The sequence below is a fragment of the Erithacus rubecula genome (genome assembly GCF_903797595.1).
Source record: "Erithacus rubecula genome assembly, chromosome: 6".
Taxonomy (NCBI): Eukaryota; Metazoa; Chordata; class Aves; order Passeriformes; family Muscicapidae; genus Erithacus; species Erithacus rubecula.
The window spans coordinates 24016896-24031933 of NC_136688.1; the positions used below are offsets into that span (position 1 = coordinate 24016896).

General features: G+C 44.3%; 1 protein-coding gene across 1 annotated transcript; it reads left to right on the forward strand.

Annotated features, from left to right (window-relative positions):
* Positions 1 to 2759: 2759 nt before the first annotated feature.
* On the forward strand, positions 2760 to 14943 carry ZFYVE19 (zinc finger FYVE-type containing 19). The gene is made up of 11 exons (XM_079308531.1): positions 2760 to 3145; positions 3635 to 3756; positions 6362 to 6415; positions 6918 to 7078; positions 8263 to 8408; positions 9304 to 9418; positions 9960 to 10169; positions 10648 to 10727; positions 11376 to 11486; positions 12905 to 13047; positions 14415 to 14943. The coding sequence occupies exons 1-11, from the start codon at positions 2888 to 2890 to the stop codon at positions 14485 to 14487; spliced, it is 1473 nt and encodes a 490-aa protein (XP_079164657.1). The 5' UTR covers positions 2760 to 2887; the 3' UTR covers positions 14488 to 14943.
* The last annotated feature ends 95 nt before the right edge of the window (positions 14944 to 15038 follow it).

Below are 15038 nucleotides of genomic sequence, written 5' to 3' on the forward strand. Positions count from 1 at the left end.
AGCTTCAGACTGTAAAAATGCTAATTCTTCTCCTTGAGTCTGAGGACTTTGATGGAGGTGCAAAAGCAACAACCCCTTGATAACTCTCATTGTATAACAAAGTTTAACTGGTGCCTGTTTTAAACAGAGCAGTGCTGAACAGCTTTGTAATTTGAGTGTTATTTTAGGTTCCCTTCCCTTGGTCTGATGTGGAGCTCTACATATGTGCAATGTTTTAGATATTAACCTATATTAGGTAAAAGAGCATGAACAGCATATTCCAAAAGGAAAATACCACATACAGGAATACTGGTCTTGCAATTTGTCCCTAGAGATATGGTTTTAAGTGGGACATAGCCCATGCATAAAAACTCTGAATATGTTCTGAGCTATATGAAGGAAGAGTAACCAGCTAGTAGATACAAGGAACAGTGTAGTCAAAAGTTTAGGACTTAAATATTACAATAGGAGGATTTTCAGAAGGTCTAATTGAAGTTCAGCACTCAACACACTTTTGAAATCCAAAATGTAAGGATTTAACCTTAAAACACAGAGGTGTCCAGCAGTGTTGAATATATGCATTCCCACAGATGTACCTAACTCATGACACTAGGTATTACCTTAATTGCATACAAAACCAGATGTTTTTAAAGAGAGACCCACTTCCACAAGCCTTTGTATGTGGAAGAAATGAGTGTTTGTGCCTACATATTCCTCTTTTATCTGCTTTGAGACTGGTTCCTACCTGAGAGGCAAATCAGAGGCTTTGAGTACTATGCTTTTGTAGTCTGTAAGAACCAAAACAGATATCTGTCAATTACTGCTGAAGGAGAAAAAACAGTCTGGAATAAAGCATTACAGAAGCACACAAAAATGTACTACTCATAGGTCTATTTTTTGTGTTTAATTTAAAACACATTTCCCTTACATAAATAAATAACTGTGGTTGAGATGATGCTTGCATGACTACAACCCCGCTGATTGAATCATAGAATAGTTTGGGTTGAAAGGGACACGTAAAGGTCACCTAGTCCAAAACCCTGCAATTAGCTGTCATCTTCAACTAGACCAAGTTGCTCAGAGCCCCATCCAACCTGATTTGGAATGTTTCCAGAGGTGGGGCATCCACTGTCTCTCAGGGCAACCTGTTACAGTGTCTTACCATCCACACATAAAAAAATTTATCCTTATATCTAGTCGAATCAACCCTCTTTTAGTTTAAAACCATTGTACCTTCTATCACAACAGATCCTGCTAAAATTCTTGTTCCCATCTCATATAAGTCCCCTGTAAGTACTGAAAGGCTGCAATAAGGTCTCCCCAGAGTCTTCTTGTCCCTTGACTCGACTGAACCTGACTCCCTCAGCATGTCCTCATAGGAAAAATGCTCCAGCTCCCTAATCATTTTTGTGGCCCTTTTTTGGACATGTTCCAACAGGTCCTTGTCTTTTCTGTGCTGAGGACCCCAGACCTGGAAGCAGCCCTGCAGGTGGGAGCTCCCCAGAGCAGAGCAGCTATAACTGTAGGACAGAGAGCGTTCAACTTACTGTGCAGCAACTGAGTTTGGCAAGAAGACAACATAGAAACTAAAGCCCATTTAATCTCTCCTACACTTCAAATAGAAATTGAAAACCTTATAGGCTAAGTAGTCACATAGGATTTTATAATCGAGTTGGCTTTACCACGGGAAACATCGGCGGGCAAAAAAGAGAAATAAAGGAAAGCTGCTGCTGCTCTGCTGCCAAATGGCCTTGGGTTCAGGAGCTGGAGAACGGCGGGGGCCGGGCCCCCTCTGGCGGACACCTGCAGGGAACGGGAATGTGAACGGCAATGGCAGCGTGTAGCCCTTCTGCAGACAGGTGTGTGCGGGAGAGACACAGAGATACCTCCCCTGCCGGCCCGGCTCCGCGGGCAGAGCCGCCGCGGCGCTCCTCAGCAGGAGGCTCCGCTTGCTCACCGCGATCCCCCCGCGCACCCGCGGCTGCGGATCTTTCCTTGGGTGCTGCTGCTGCTGCTTGTAAAGAGCGGCACTCCAAATTCCACCTGGCAATCGGTAGGTTGCACTGTAACATCAAGATTGAAATCTCCTGTTTTCCCATTGAGCAGCTCAATAGCAAAGACAACGAAGCCTTTCATTTGGGTTTATGTTTGTCTCGATTCCCTCTTTATGCCTGCAATACCTGGGTGGTCTCTAACACAATTGCCTGACAGGTGCAAAGTTTAGCTTCTCATTGTCTTTCTAATGCTTTTTACCATTAAAAAACCTAACCAAACAAAAACCCCAACAAGCAAACGAATGCCAAAAATTAAAGATTGAGATAACCACCCCCCCCATTTTCCCCCCCTTTAAATTTAGCTTTATTCAGATATTAATGAGTTTTACTTCCTTGAATAAATCAGTCCCTTTCCTAATTTAACTGTGTAGGTCTTTGCAACGTGGGTTTACATATTAAACAGGAAAGAATGCACAATGTACCTGCAAACGCAGGCGGTTTGAGCCGGATGACTCATTTGCACTCCGTGACTCTTTTCACAAACACTGCAGGACACTTTACCCCTGAGGGCAGGCGGATCAACACTGCCAGGACGGACTGGGGATAACTGGAGTTTTGCAGTTCAGCTGATTCTTGCTATTCTGAGCCAGGATCTCACCACAGGTTTAGGACAAAAAAACCACCCCAGAGTAGAATACACTTTTTTGCCTTATTAACACCCAAGATCAGCCAACGCCCCCCGGGATATGGCGCCTCCGGCAGGGGCGGGGAGGAGCAACAGACTGCAAGTACCACAATGCAACGCGCGGCGATGGTGGCCCAGCCGGCCCTGCTCTGGGACCGTGTGGAACCCTGGGCAGTGTAGTTTATTTGTGGAGAGCCACCTGGCGTTTGAAAGGGAGAAAGGAGAAGCAATGGACTACAATTCCCGTAGGGCCGTGCGCCGCCTGCTCCGTGTTGAGGGGACGGGAGAGTGGTGTCCGCACCTCCCTGCTTGTGACAGCCCCGCTCGCCACCGATCCTTGGGCCTGAGGCAGCCACACCACCGGGGGGACTATGGAGCTTGGCATAGCGGGGCTGCAGCGCCGTGCCTGAGGGCGGGCCGGGGCCGTAGCGCCATGGATAGCCGGTGCTATGGGTGCGCGTCCAAGTTCTCTGTCTTCAAGAAAGAGGCAAGTCCTTCTTGCTGCGGGGGTCAGGAGCGGGCCGGTCCCGCGGGCGCCCCCGCGGTGCGAGGGGCTGAGAAGGGAACCGGGAGCTGCTTCGCCCGGCGCATCCCGGGCCAGCAGCCTGGCGTTGGTGTCCTTGCTTACTGAGCTCTCGTGGTGCCTAATTCCGATATGTCTTCAAATATGGAAAATTACTAATAACAACAACAACAAAAAGTCCTTGAATGGCATCCCTCTAATCCAGGATTGTCTCATGGTCTCAGTTCACACACACACACACCTTGTTATACTATGGGGTGAAGTTGTGACTCAGCTCCCAGCAGGAGTTATGTGCTGCTGCTCCAAGGCTCTTGAGTCTCCATATCTTCAGCAGCAGCTGGTGGAACAGTTCTGTCACAAAATCAGCATAACCCCAGCATTATTTTGCGTGTCCCCTGCGGTGTGTGGTGCCCAGGTGGTGACGCCCTGTCCTGCCTCTCTCTGTCTCTGCAGTGTGGCTGCAAGAACTGCGGGCGCTCCTTCTGCTCGGCCTGCCGGAGCTTCAGTGCTGTTGTTCCCCGCTGTGGAAACACTCAGCAGAAGGTGTGCAAGCAGTGCCATGGAAAACTAACTGGGTAAGATGGAAGTGTTTCTTCACCCAAAGACTGTTTCCTGCTTTTTTTTCTTCAGTTCTCATTCCATGTGATGTTGAACTCTGCCTTCCATGTGTGTATGGATGCTGCCTGTACCCCAGAATTTCAAGACAAGACATCTCTGAACTGTTGTTATATGAGTTGTGCAGTCCTAAAGTAGGATTCAGGATTTGTACCTGTTCTCTATGGTTGGCAAAGTAGTTTGAAAGCATCAGGTTTAAATCTTCATGGATGGACACTGAATTCCTGTGAAGAGCTTAATTACAGGGGTCAAGGTTAGGCCACACTCTGTTTTTGCCCAATAATCTACACCCCTTTAACAATTCCGACAGTCTTCTCAGATGTGTATAGTTGAGTAGCCTGACAATAAGATGTTAGAACAGATGTTATTACATCTGTGGGCTAACAATGATATAAATCCTCCTTGTTGAGGGATCTTCTATGTGTGGCCTGACGACATAAAGCTTTGTAGCCTAAAATCTATAAAACTTCTGCTTTTAAAAGAAAACAAAATTATTTGCAAACATAACCAGTAGACTTCTTGTTGAAAACAAAACATGTAATTCAGTAGCAGCAGGATTATAAACTTGAACAAGCAACACAAGAACACAGGTCTATACCAGAATCCCTCTGTCAGGCAATTCTTCTGTGTCCTCCTTTTTCTCTTGCATTTCTCCTTTTCTTTTTCCTCACTTTTTTCCTATAGAAAGGAATTTTCACCAGTGAGGAGGAAATTTTCTGGCTCTGCAGGTGTCTAAAGCAGAAGAGCCTCATTAGTGAAGGTCTTTGTCTTCATGGGCTGCTGAAAACAGTGAAAGACAATATGCAGTCTTTCAGTTTTGAAGTTTTCTGATTTTGCTTCACAACTTCAAAGCCATTCAGAAAACAGGGCTGCCTGTCTTGATGTTTCTTCTGGGTCTTTTTTTCTCATAATTTTAATACCAGTGCTAGAGAGCTACAGCAGAAAAATAATCTTCCCTGTCTGCATAGCAGGTAGATTAATCACAGAATGGCCTGGGTTGGAAGGGATCTTAAAGATCATCTATTTCCAGCCCCTGTGCTGTGAGCAGGAGCATCTTCCACTAGATGAGGTTGCTCAAAGTTCCATCCAACCTGACCTTGAACACTTCCAGGTTTGGACCATGCACAGCTTCTCTGGGCAACCTGTTCCAGTGTTCACCACTCTCCCAAGTAAAGAATCTTTTTCTAGTATCTAACCTAAACCTGCACTCTTTCAGTTTAAAATCATTCCCCTTGTCCTGTCACTACATGCTCTTCTAAAAAATTTTTTCTCTGTCTTTCCTGGAAGTTTCCTTCAGGTCCTTGAAGGCTGCAGTTAGGTCGCCATGGAGCCATCTCTTTTCCAGGCCGAATAATCCAAATTCTGTCAGCCTTTCCTTGTAGGGGAGGTGCTTCATCCCTCTAATCAATTTAGTGGCCTCTTCTGGACACACTCCAACAGGTCCATGTCCATCCTGTGCTGGGGACCCCAGAGGAGTGGATGCAGCACTGCAGGTGGGGTCCCATGAGAGAGGAATAGAGGGGCAGAATCCCCACCTCTTGCCCTGCTGGCCATGCTGCTTTGGATACAGCCCAGAACACATTTGGCTTTCTGGGCTATGAGAGCACATTGCTGGGTCATGTCCAGCCTCCTATTCACCAGCACTCCCAGGTCCTTTTTGGCAGGGCTGCTCTGGATCTGTTTGTCCCCCAGCCTGTGTTCATACCAGGAGTTGGGTTGGCCCAACCCAAGTGCAGCACCTTGTACACTCTCTCATTTAACCTCATGAGATTCCCAAGGCCCCACTTCTTGAGGTTATTCAGGTGTCTCTGCATGGCATCCTGTCCTGCACGTCATACACACAGGCTGCAGTTCTGTAAGTTGGATATGTTGTTCTTCATTCAAATAGCTTTCAGATTTGAAGCCTTAGAACTTTGGACAGTGTTCCAACAATATTGCATTGAGTCCCACTACTATGTGGGCCTCAGCTGGGATTTCTAAGAACAAACAAAATGTGCTGACTTACACAAGTGCCTAGTTTAGTCCCTCAGCCTAAACACAGCAAAGTAGAAGAGTTACACATATTTGTGTTGTGTAGTATTCAAGTGTTCTGGAAGATGTTATATAATAACTTTTGTAACACTTTGTTTTGCTTATACATTATATAATTCTATGTTTGTTGCATGCCCCAGCTCCTTCCAGAGTGTCCTGCTGCATTGGAGCTAATTACACTGGGAGTCTTACCTAAGTACTCCCTGCTCTCTGAACTGGGAGGTGCAGGCTGTGGGAGGCAAGGATATTTCAGCCCCACCGCCTTTGGATCACTGGTGACCGTATTAAATCACATTTTGTCCAGGTGCAAAAAAACTGGACCAAAGGACAGAGATGAAGTCTCCCACTGTCCTGGGCAGCTATATTATATTAATCCCTTGCATAAGCTGATTCCTCTTAGTATTAATGAGGTTAAGGAAGGGATTGTACTAAGAGGTCAAGAAACATCTAATGATTCCTCTTGAGATGAGAGAATAGATGATTATCAGGTATTGTCGGTATCTTGAATTCAGATAAATCATTTTTGTCTTTCAGAGAAGAATCTCAAAGCAGTTCAGCAAAATGGTCACCACCAGAAAACTACAAAAAGTGAGTTGCACTTGCCAAGCAGTTCTTTGTACTGCAGATGAGCCTTTTAGGCCCTCTCTTCCCCTATGTATCCCAGCAAAAGTGGGGCTTGCAGTGTGGGTATTTGCTTGTTCAGAGTTAGATTAAGGGTGGAGCTTTTGTTTTACTGTTTGGCTTGTTTGTCTAGAGGGGTGGGGGCTATGCTCTTTTGAATATACTCCTGAACAGCCACCTGCCTGTAATTATCTGTGGCTGATCAGAGTTGGCTTGGAAACAGGAACCTTGTGGTGAAATGTTCCTTGTTTCCTGGGAAGTGCTGCCAGGTGTGCTATTCTTGTGAGCTGAGGTTTTCCTTGCTCTTAGGATTACTTTATTGTGCTGATATTGGAGAGAGTGGTTTCATTTCTGTTTTGCCCTGGCATTCTTTAGATAGCCTGTTGGGTTCACAGAGGTTGTTTTCTTATCTCTGGGTTAAAATCCCTGTTCTCAATTGTCCTGTATTTTTTTTCCATCCTTATCACAGGCGTGTGGCAGCTTTTGAGGCTAAACAAAACCAGCTGAAAGACCAACAGAAGGCAGCTGCAAAACCATCAGGTCAAGCAGCCTGCAGATACCAGGGGCTCTCAAAAGAGGATAGAGCTATTGCAGAGAGACTGGAGAGGCTCAGGGAGGAAAGGAAACCAAGTGAGTTTTAGAGAATACCATAAATATCTTGGGTGGGAACACTACTATTTGGAAAACAATGAACCAGGAGGGAGAGGGAAGTACTGTACTTTAAAAGGCTGTGATATTAGGGGTTGAAGGCGTCAAATAGGATAGAGCATCCAAGTTCTGCTGCCACAATGGTCAACTTCTACAATAATTTTAGGTCAATGTACCAGTTTCATTTTGCTTCTTGGGGTTTCTCTTGAAAATACTACTCAGTTTTGGAGCAATGTCTAACCTGTAAAATCACTTTGTCATTTTTCATTTTTGGGGGTAAAAACCCACTTGGAGTAGAATGAAATTAAAGTCTTTGGCCAAACTATTTTGAAGAAGGTTTCATGTGAGTCACTGACTTGGGCAACAGCAGTTCCAGTCTCTGTGGAATTATATTCTGACCAGCCTCATCTCACAGAAGAGGCAAAGGATTCTCATCCCAGTCTGCAGCTGTCAGGTTCTGGGACTGCTTTGAGGTTCTATATATATTTGGTCTCTAAAATAAAAAGTATTCTCTTCAGTGTGGTTACCTGGTTATCATAGAATCATCAAGTCCAACTGTTAACCCAGCACTACAAAGTCCACCACTAAACCATATCCCAAAGTGCCACATCTGCACATCTTTTGAATACCTCTGGGGATGGTAACTCAGCCACTTCCTTGGTCAGCGTTTTCCAGTGCTTGACAACCCTTTCTGTGAAGCAATTTTTCCTAATATCCAATCTAAACTTCCCGTGGAACAACTTGCAGCCTCTTGTCCTTTATGTGGCAGGCCCTTTCTGAAAGCCTCAGGCTGATAAGACTGGAATTGCATTAGGAGATGTGGGGTCAGTGGACTGAACTGCCTAAATGACACTCATTTCTCTGCCTGTCCCTAGAATCCCAAGTCAGCTGATTGCCAGATGACATCACCCTAATACTTGTGTTATGGCTGGGAGATAAAACTTGAAGGAGGCAAGGACTTGGAAAAAAGGGATAGCAGTTACCATCAGGGTAGTCTCTGAGTCATTGCAGTATGAACTCTCATTCACATCAGGGCTGGGTGAGGTTTTTGCTCAGGTGTTCAGAGTCTGATTCCAGAAAGAAACACAATTTTGAGGGAAAAAACATGTAGCTTTTCATTTTCAATAACAAAATAATCCTCTCCCTTGGGTTATTGTGAATTGCAGAGTCCATCCCCACTCAGGCTGAGATTGAAGCTAGGCTGGCAGCCCTGAAGGAGGATGGCCAAGGACCTGTTCCATCCACACAGGAAATGGAGGACCGGTTGGCTGTCCTGCAGGGGAGAGATCCTCCTTCCCAAGCTCCCAGACCTGTAAGCTCCCTCAGCTCTTTAGTCAGCAATTTATTCTGAGCTGACACAGTAACTGGTGTCACAGCATGCTAACCATTCCTTCTTCTTCAGCTGTTTTTCTGTCCGGGTAGCTTCCTTCAGAAATCTGTTTCCTGATTTTGTCATTGCTCCAGAAGCAAATCACCAGCCTTTACCAGTTCACTGCTTCAATCTGAATGCAACATGCTCCTTTATGCCAGATGTAGTTCGTGTATATATTTTTCACAATAGATTGCTAAGGTTTTTTACTCTCAACTCATTTATGTACCTGAGTGGTCATAGTTTTTCAGAGCTGTTTGTGTTGAAGGCTTATCAGCCCTACCTTTTAATTACATCTTCTGGTTGTTACTGCATAGCAGCTGGGCAGAATCCTGTTAATTTTTTTTATAAATGGAAGCCAAACATGATTTGTCTGAGGTTGCAGAGGAATCAGTTGGATATATGTCTTGAAAGCCTATAGGAATGGTCTTGTCTCCCAAGATACCATTTCCTTATGGTTCCTTCAGCTGCGTGTCCAGCTGTTATCATAGGTCTCTATGGGGCTGCTGGCTGGCACTGTTGAGAATGGCACTTTGTTTGCACTGGAGTTAGTGGCAGAGCTGGAGTTGGGACCCAGGAGCTTGTATTCCTACACATTCAGTATACCTTTGCCTTGTTTGGATGACTGCTCTTAGAGCTTTGTGCATTCAGCACCTCTGAAAATGAAACCCTTACAAATCTTACACCACCTAACTGTAAACTGAGATTCTCAATGTCCATGGAGCCATTTTTGTATGCTGCTCCTATCTAGGGTAATCTTGGTCGCCAAAACTCTCCTTTGATTGAGTATGCTACTTTCCTCTCATTTGTCTTTTCACACATTCCCCTGGTTTCTTAGGTACACCAACCTCCTGATAGCCGAAGTCTGGTCCAGCAGACAGATGACCTGTTAACTCAACTGTCTGAGGAGGTTGCCATTGATGAGCATTACAAACCAAGAGTTCAGCCTCAAGGTAACTGTTTTGGCTTCTAAAGACCTGTTTATGTCTAGTAATGTATGTGCTATGCTGAGAAGGAAATCTGTGCCTCCCTATGTAACTTACAGGTGAGCTGTGTGTCAAGTTTGTCCATATCTTCCCCCTATAATCCCCCACACTGACTAAGAGCAGCCATCTGGCTTCACACTGCTTAGAGATTGGTTCCTTCTTGTCAGGGTTGTATTTTTCAGATTCTCTGTTTCTCTAAAGTGATTCCTCCCTGGGGAGGAGCTGTTGCTACTCCTAATGCACCTGTGCACTGTTACAAAATATCAGAATCTGGCATATCATTATCGTCCTGGCTGCATTGATTCCTCTGTAATCTCACTGTAGGCCAGAGATTAGCTCATTTTCTTCTCTTCATATACAGTGAAGATCCTACTGGCATGCCTTTCCCTCTTGTTATCCACTTCCATGGAGAGCAGCAAGCTGCTCTCATAGCATTATTTGTCACATTTTCTGTGCCCAAGGAACATTGCTGCTGTGTCACAAGTGTGTTCTGTGTGTCTGTCTGCAGCTGTTAATAGCCAAAGTTTGAATGATCTCAATCGGGAAAGTGAAGATAGTGTTTGCCCTGAAAATCTGGACCCAAAACAGCTAGAGGAAGAGAAGAATAAACTTCTGGCAGAAGCTGCTGCTGAGCTGCAAGAAGAGAACACTAGGCAGGAAAAGATCCTACAGGTTGCCAAGAGACTGGCAGCACTCAAAGGCAAAGACCCTGAGAAAGGTGGGTAGCAGATGAGAATACAGTACCAAGAGAGGATTCAAGTTGCTATAACAAAGTAAATTCTTTATTAGTGTTTATCCATTTAATTCCTTCATTCTGCAAGAAACAGACTGAGATTTGGTTCTGTCTGCAAAGTTGTACAGGTTGGTTTGTCATGAAATTAATATGAAAGCTCTAAGTTGAGGGTGAAGGCTGGGACTGCAAGGTCAGACTGCTTTGTCTTGCACCCTTCTTTGGGATACTTCTAGCACACTCTGGTGAGGTTAACAAAACTTTTAAAACCAAAACTCTGGTTTTGGTGGGGATCTTTTCCTTCCCTCTTCCAAGTGCTAGAAATAAACACTAATATTCTTTTTGAGGAATCTGCACCTTAAAATGCCACAGCAAGCTCACACCACAAAAATTGTCTCTGATACATTAGTGGACACAAGGCTTGAGGCAGGTGTGAGTTACAGTCTCACATTTCTTACTCCTACAGTTACACTGGAAGCCTACAAGCTCCCTGACAGTGATGAGGAAGTGGCTGAGGAGGAGGCCATTCGCAGAGTGCTGAAACAGGTCAGAAGTAGCAGCTGCTTTTCTTCCTCTTGCTTATGCCTTGTACAAAGGATGTGTTTCTGTTCTGAGGAGAGTTTCGTTCCTTACTTTCCTAGTGCTTTTCCAACACTGGATCCCATGGGCCATTCAACTATTTGACAGACAATTGACAACAGTATTTCTAGTCTGTCACATTGTCTTTTTCATTCATTCGTATGTCTCCTGTATAACCACATTTTGCTGGTTCTTCCTCACATTTTGTTCTGTATTTTCCTCCAGCCAGTTAGAACATGGATGATGAGATGTGTGCCATGTAGCTCAGCTTGTGCCTACATTTCTCCCTTATGTCTCTGAATTGTCTTGCAGGCAGACCTGAGCTAAAGTTTGTGTGATATGTCACATGTATGTGATTAGCAGGATGCTGAGAGCCTGCTAACTGCACTGCAGATTGTGTGAGCTGCAGGCCCAGGCTGCTGCAGAGTGTTCACAATGGACACACAGTGTTCTGAGTGCAGAGCAAGCTTACATCTGTCTGGGTAACACCAGCTGCATTCAGACTTGTCATCTCCTGTTTCTGCATGAAAGCAACAGTGCAGGAGGTTTAGGGCCTAGCATGAGGCTCCCAACTGTGTTTGAAACAAGAGATTTCTTGCTTTGTGTTGTTACCAGCTCACAGAGGAAGCAGCCCTGGATGAAGCAAGTGGATTCAACATTCCCCCAGATCAGACCACCCAACCAGGATCCTCACAACAGAACCTGTGTAAGAAAGCAAAGCAAAAGGTCAGTGAACTGGTCAGGATCTCTTGAAGAGAAGTCTCAAATGTTCCAGGGTGTCAGGAGAGTACAGTTCTGCAGCAAAAGTTTGTTGTATCCTAGTCTTGATGCAGGAAAGAAAATTAACCAACCAGTTTCTCCAGAGCAAACAAGCCCAGCAGCTTCTGCAAGGCTGACCAGCTCTGAGCTCAGCTGTGAATCATCCTTCTACTTATAAAAGGAATTGTTCCCTGGATTACAGTTCCTTTCAGGCTGGCTTTGTGTTGAATGTTACGGTGTCATGTAAACCAAGAGGAGTTGGTAGGCACCTCACAATATGCATATTAGAGAATTATACACATATATATGTATAATTAGATAAACAAGGCCATGGTATAGTACCGTGCACTCTGAACCAGAGTAAATGGGAGGTTTACCAGTGCTTTCAGCATGTGCAGAATAGAACTTCTAGATAATATTCTACTGTTCATGTTCTCATATAATGTCAGAAGAAGGAATTAGTAGCAGGATATCCTATGCTCAGAGTGAATTCTGGCCTACTGTAGGAATATATACATGATCTCTAATGAATATGACAAGAATTAAATGCAGCTGTGATTCACAGGCACCTGTCAGGCCTGCTCCCACTGAAGAAATTGTATAATTATAAGCATTATCAAAAACATCCATCTCAGGTATGACACCTTGCATTTCTGGGATTACTGATGCAAAAGATAGTGTTAGGAAAAGACTGTGTCAGAAAGCTGCCTTTGCCAGTGTCCAGGCACTATGTCTTGGTGTGTTTTCAGTTCCACAAGAGTTCTCTGTAAGAGAGAAGGATTCCATAATTGGCTGTATGGATGTATTTAAATTATGATTTCAGAAGATCTTTTTTGTCTCATCCTCAGGTACAAATGAATAGTAGGGGCCTTTTGGCAAAGCACTTGCTTTGTCCCACAGTTTCCTATCTACAGCAGGGAGAAAACAATGCCCCCACCTCTGCGTTCCTTTCCCTTCCCACATATCCCCTTTCAGCAAAACTGTTTGATCTCTTGCTTTTTCAGCAGGAATTGTTTTGTCACATGGTATTGTTATGGTGCCTTCCAGAATATCTGGGCTTTGTGCCCTTACAGCACACATAATGTGGGTGTACATCATTGTATACACTAAATGAGGCCGAATACCTGTTTACGTTCCAAGCAACATAGATTCAAACCCAAATTCTAGCAAGTACCTTGGGTTATTATTTAACAATCTAGATGCTTATGGAGCCTGTCCCTGTGCTCTGGGCAAGTTCATCTCACAGACTTAGGATCAAGAGAGGTAAAATGGAAAACTGTGGAGCATGGGACAGGTCACTGTGGCCATCATGCATTACAGTTAAAACCCTTTATTGTCTATGCTGGAGTTTGAACTCTCTATCTCTTGTTTTCTGTGTGAATTAGAGCCACACTCCAGACACCACAGCTCTTGCAAGGGCAGATGATAGTGATGAGGATGAGTTACCCTGGTGCTGCATCTGCAACGAAGATGCCACTTTGCGCTGCCATGGCTGTGACGGGGACCTCTATTGCCAGCGCTGTTTCTGGTGAGTCTCACAGTTCCTCTAGGTTTGAGAAGTGGGTCAAAGGTAAGCTTGGCCCCTTTTGTATGTTTTTCTCATTGAGCAGGAAAACAGGCAGTAGCAGGCAAGATTTGAGGAGTTCAGATTTGAACTGAATGCTATTTGTTAGAGAAATACTTTGTGTCATCAGTAGTTGTCCCAGGCTTCAGGGGCTAAACTGGTCCTTGGCAGAAATGCCTCAGTGCGTGTTTGGGCGCATTGTCTGAGTGTTCTGTGGAGCAGCTGATGTGCTGCATTACGTGGGATGGGATAAATGAGACCATTGTTCAGTGACTCCTATGGCTTGTTAATGCCATTGGTGGATGACCTGGGCTGGATTCCCTTAAAGGGGGAGATCAGATAGTATGAATTCCTGAGGCTTTTCTTAGGTTGAGACTGCAATCCTAAACCATAATAAAAAATTCTTCATTGAAATATGTACATGTGAGCCTTTTTTCACCAGTCAGGCTTTGCAACAGCTATAGTTTTGGTTCTTAAACATACGTAGCTTGATTTTTGACAAAACTTTCATGTCTCAGATTTGGAGGGTTAATTCCTTTGGATACAAAGCCAATGCTAACAGATTGTGTGGCTTCTCTTTTTTTCATGCCTCAAAAGTATTGGGTAGTTGGCCGGGTTCTCAGATTAGTGCTGGGTGACATTAAGACAGCAGGTTGCTAAAAATGTGGTTGGGATAACAAGCAATGTTTTTGTGTATATATTCTCTCATTTCCTGCAAATGCAGTCAGAGAAAACCATATGAAAATATTCAGGAAACATATGACTGGCAGTGTTAGATTATTAAAAAAAAAAAGCATTCAAACAAAAGTATCTGATGGCAAACATCAATAAAAGCAGATTTAACAGTCTGGCAGGTGAGTGTGGCAGCCATACGCTGTGGATGCAGGCTTGTACTTCACTCAACACTGCCTGCTCCTGAGTGTAGTTATGACAGCTGCCAGTACACTACATTACTTTCAGTTAATTTCCAGAGTTTTCTGGAGGAGACTATCGTTTTGTCAGTTGCTAATGTCCCTGGAATCACAGACACAGTGCTGAAAATGAGTCAAGAGTTAGATGAATCTCTTCAAGTGAGAAAGAAACAGAAGGACCTGTTGTCATTTTCAAATCCAGCTGACAAGGATGAGCAGACCTTCCCATAAAGCACCTCAGAAATTTCTATTACAAGCAAATATCTTAAGTAGTTAGTCCATGTGGCTGTGAGTCAGGTGCTCACAGCCCTTGGATAAGTTTCTGGTTAAGGACTGCTAGGAGATATCTTGTGCAGTGGCTAAGGGTGAGTTCCTGGCCTGGGTATTTATTTCTGACTGCACTTTGTATTTGCTTACTAGGGAAGGCCATGAGGAGTTTGACCTGAAGGACCACCACACCTCCCGCTATCATCTTCCTTGCAAACAGAAGTGATCACACTCTTCATGGGCAGAAAAGGAGCTGGAGAATAGGAAAACAGAGGAACCGGCCAGATGGAAGAATCCAAGTGGATTTGCAGCCAAAACGGGTGATGTTTTGGACAGTTCAAGGATGTGCTGTAATCTGAGAGAGGCTTGGAGGGTGTGACTTTGTCTTCACAAATACAGCTGAGAAGTGCAGGGTTTGTTGTGCATGCTTGGGGATAAATAAGGACTTGATACGAGGAGGTGGATACAAGTCCGTAAATACAGATGGTAAAGCAACGTGGGTAGCAGTAAAGATGTGTGTTTAAGGCAGTACTGACTGGCTGATAAATAACTTCCTGCTTTTACTAACAGCTTATACACTGGTTCAACAGGCAGCAAAGCACTTTGCACTGAGAAAAATGTCTGCATTGTGATCACATGTGTGATGAGAACTTTCAAAGCATAATAAAAATTATTTATTATAGAGGCCTGTGGTTAAAGTCTCTCCTGAAAATGCCTGATAGCCCTTAACAAAGTGTTGCTTTCTTATAATGGTATGGTCTTAAAATGGTATCCTGT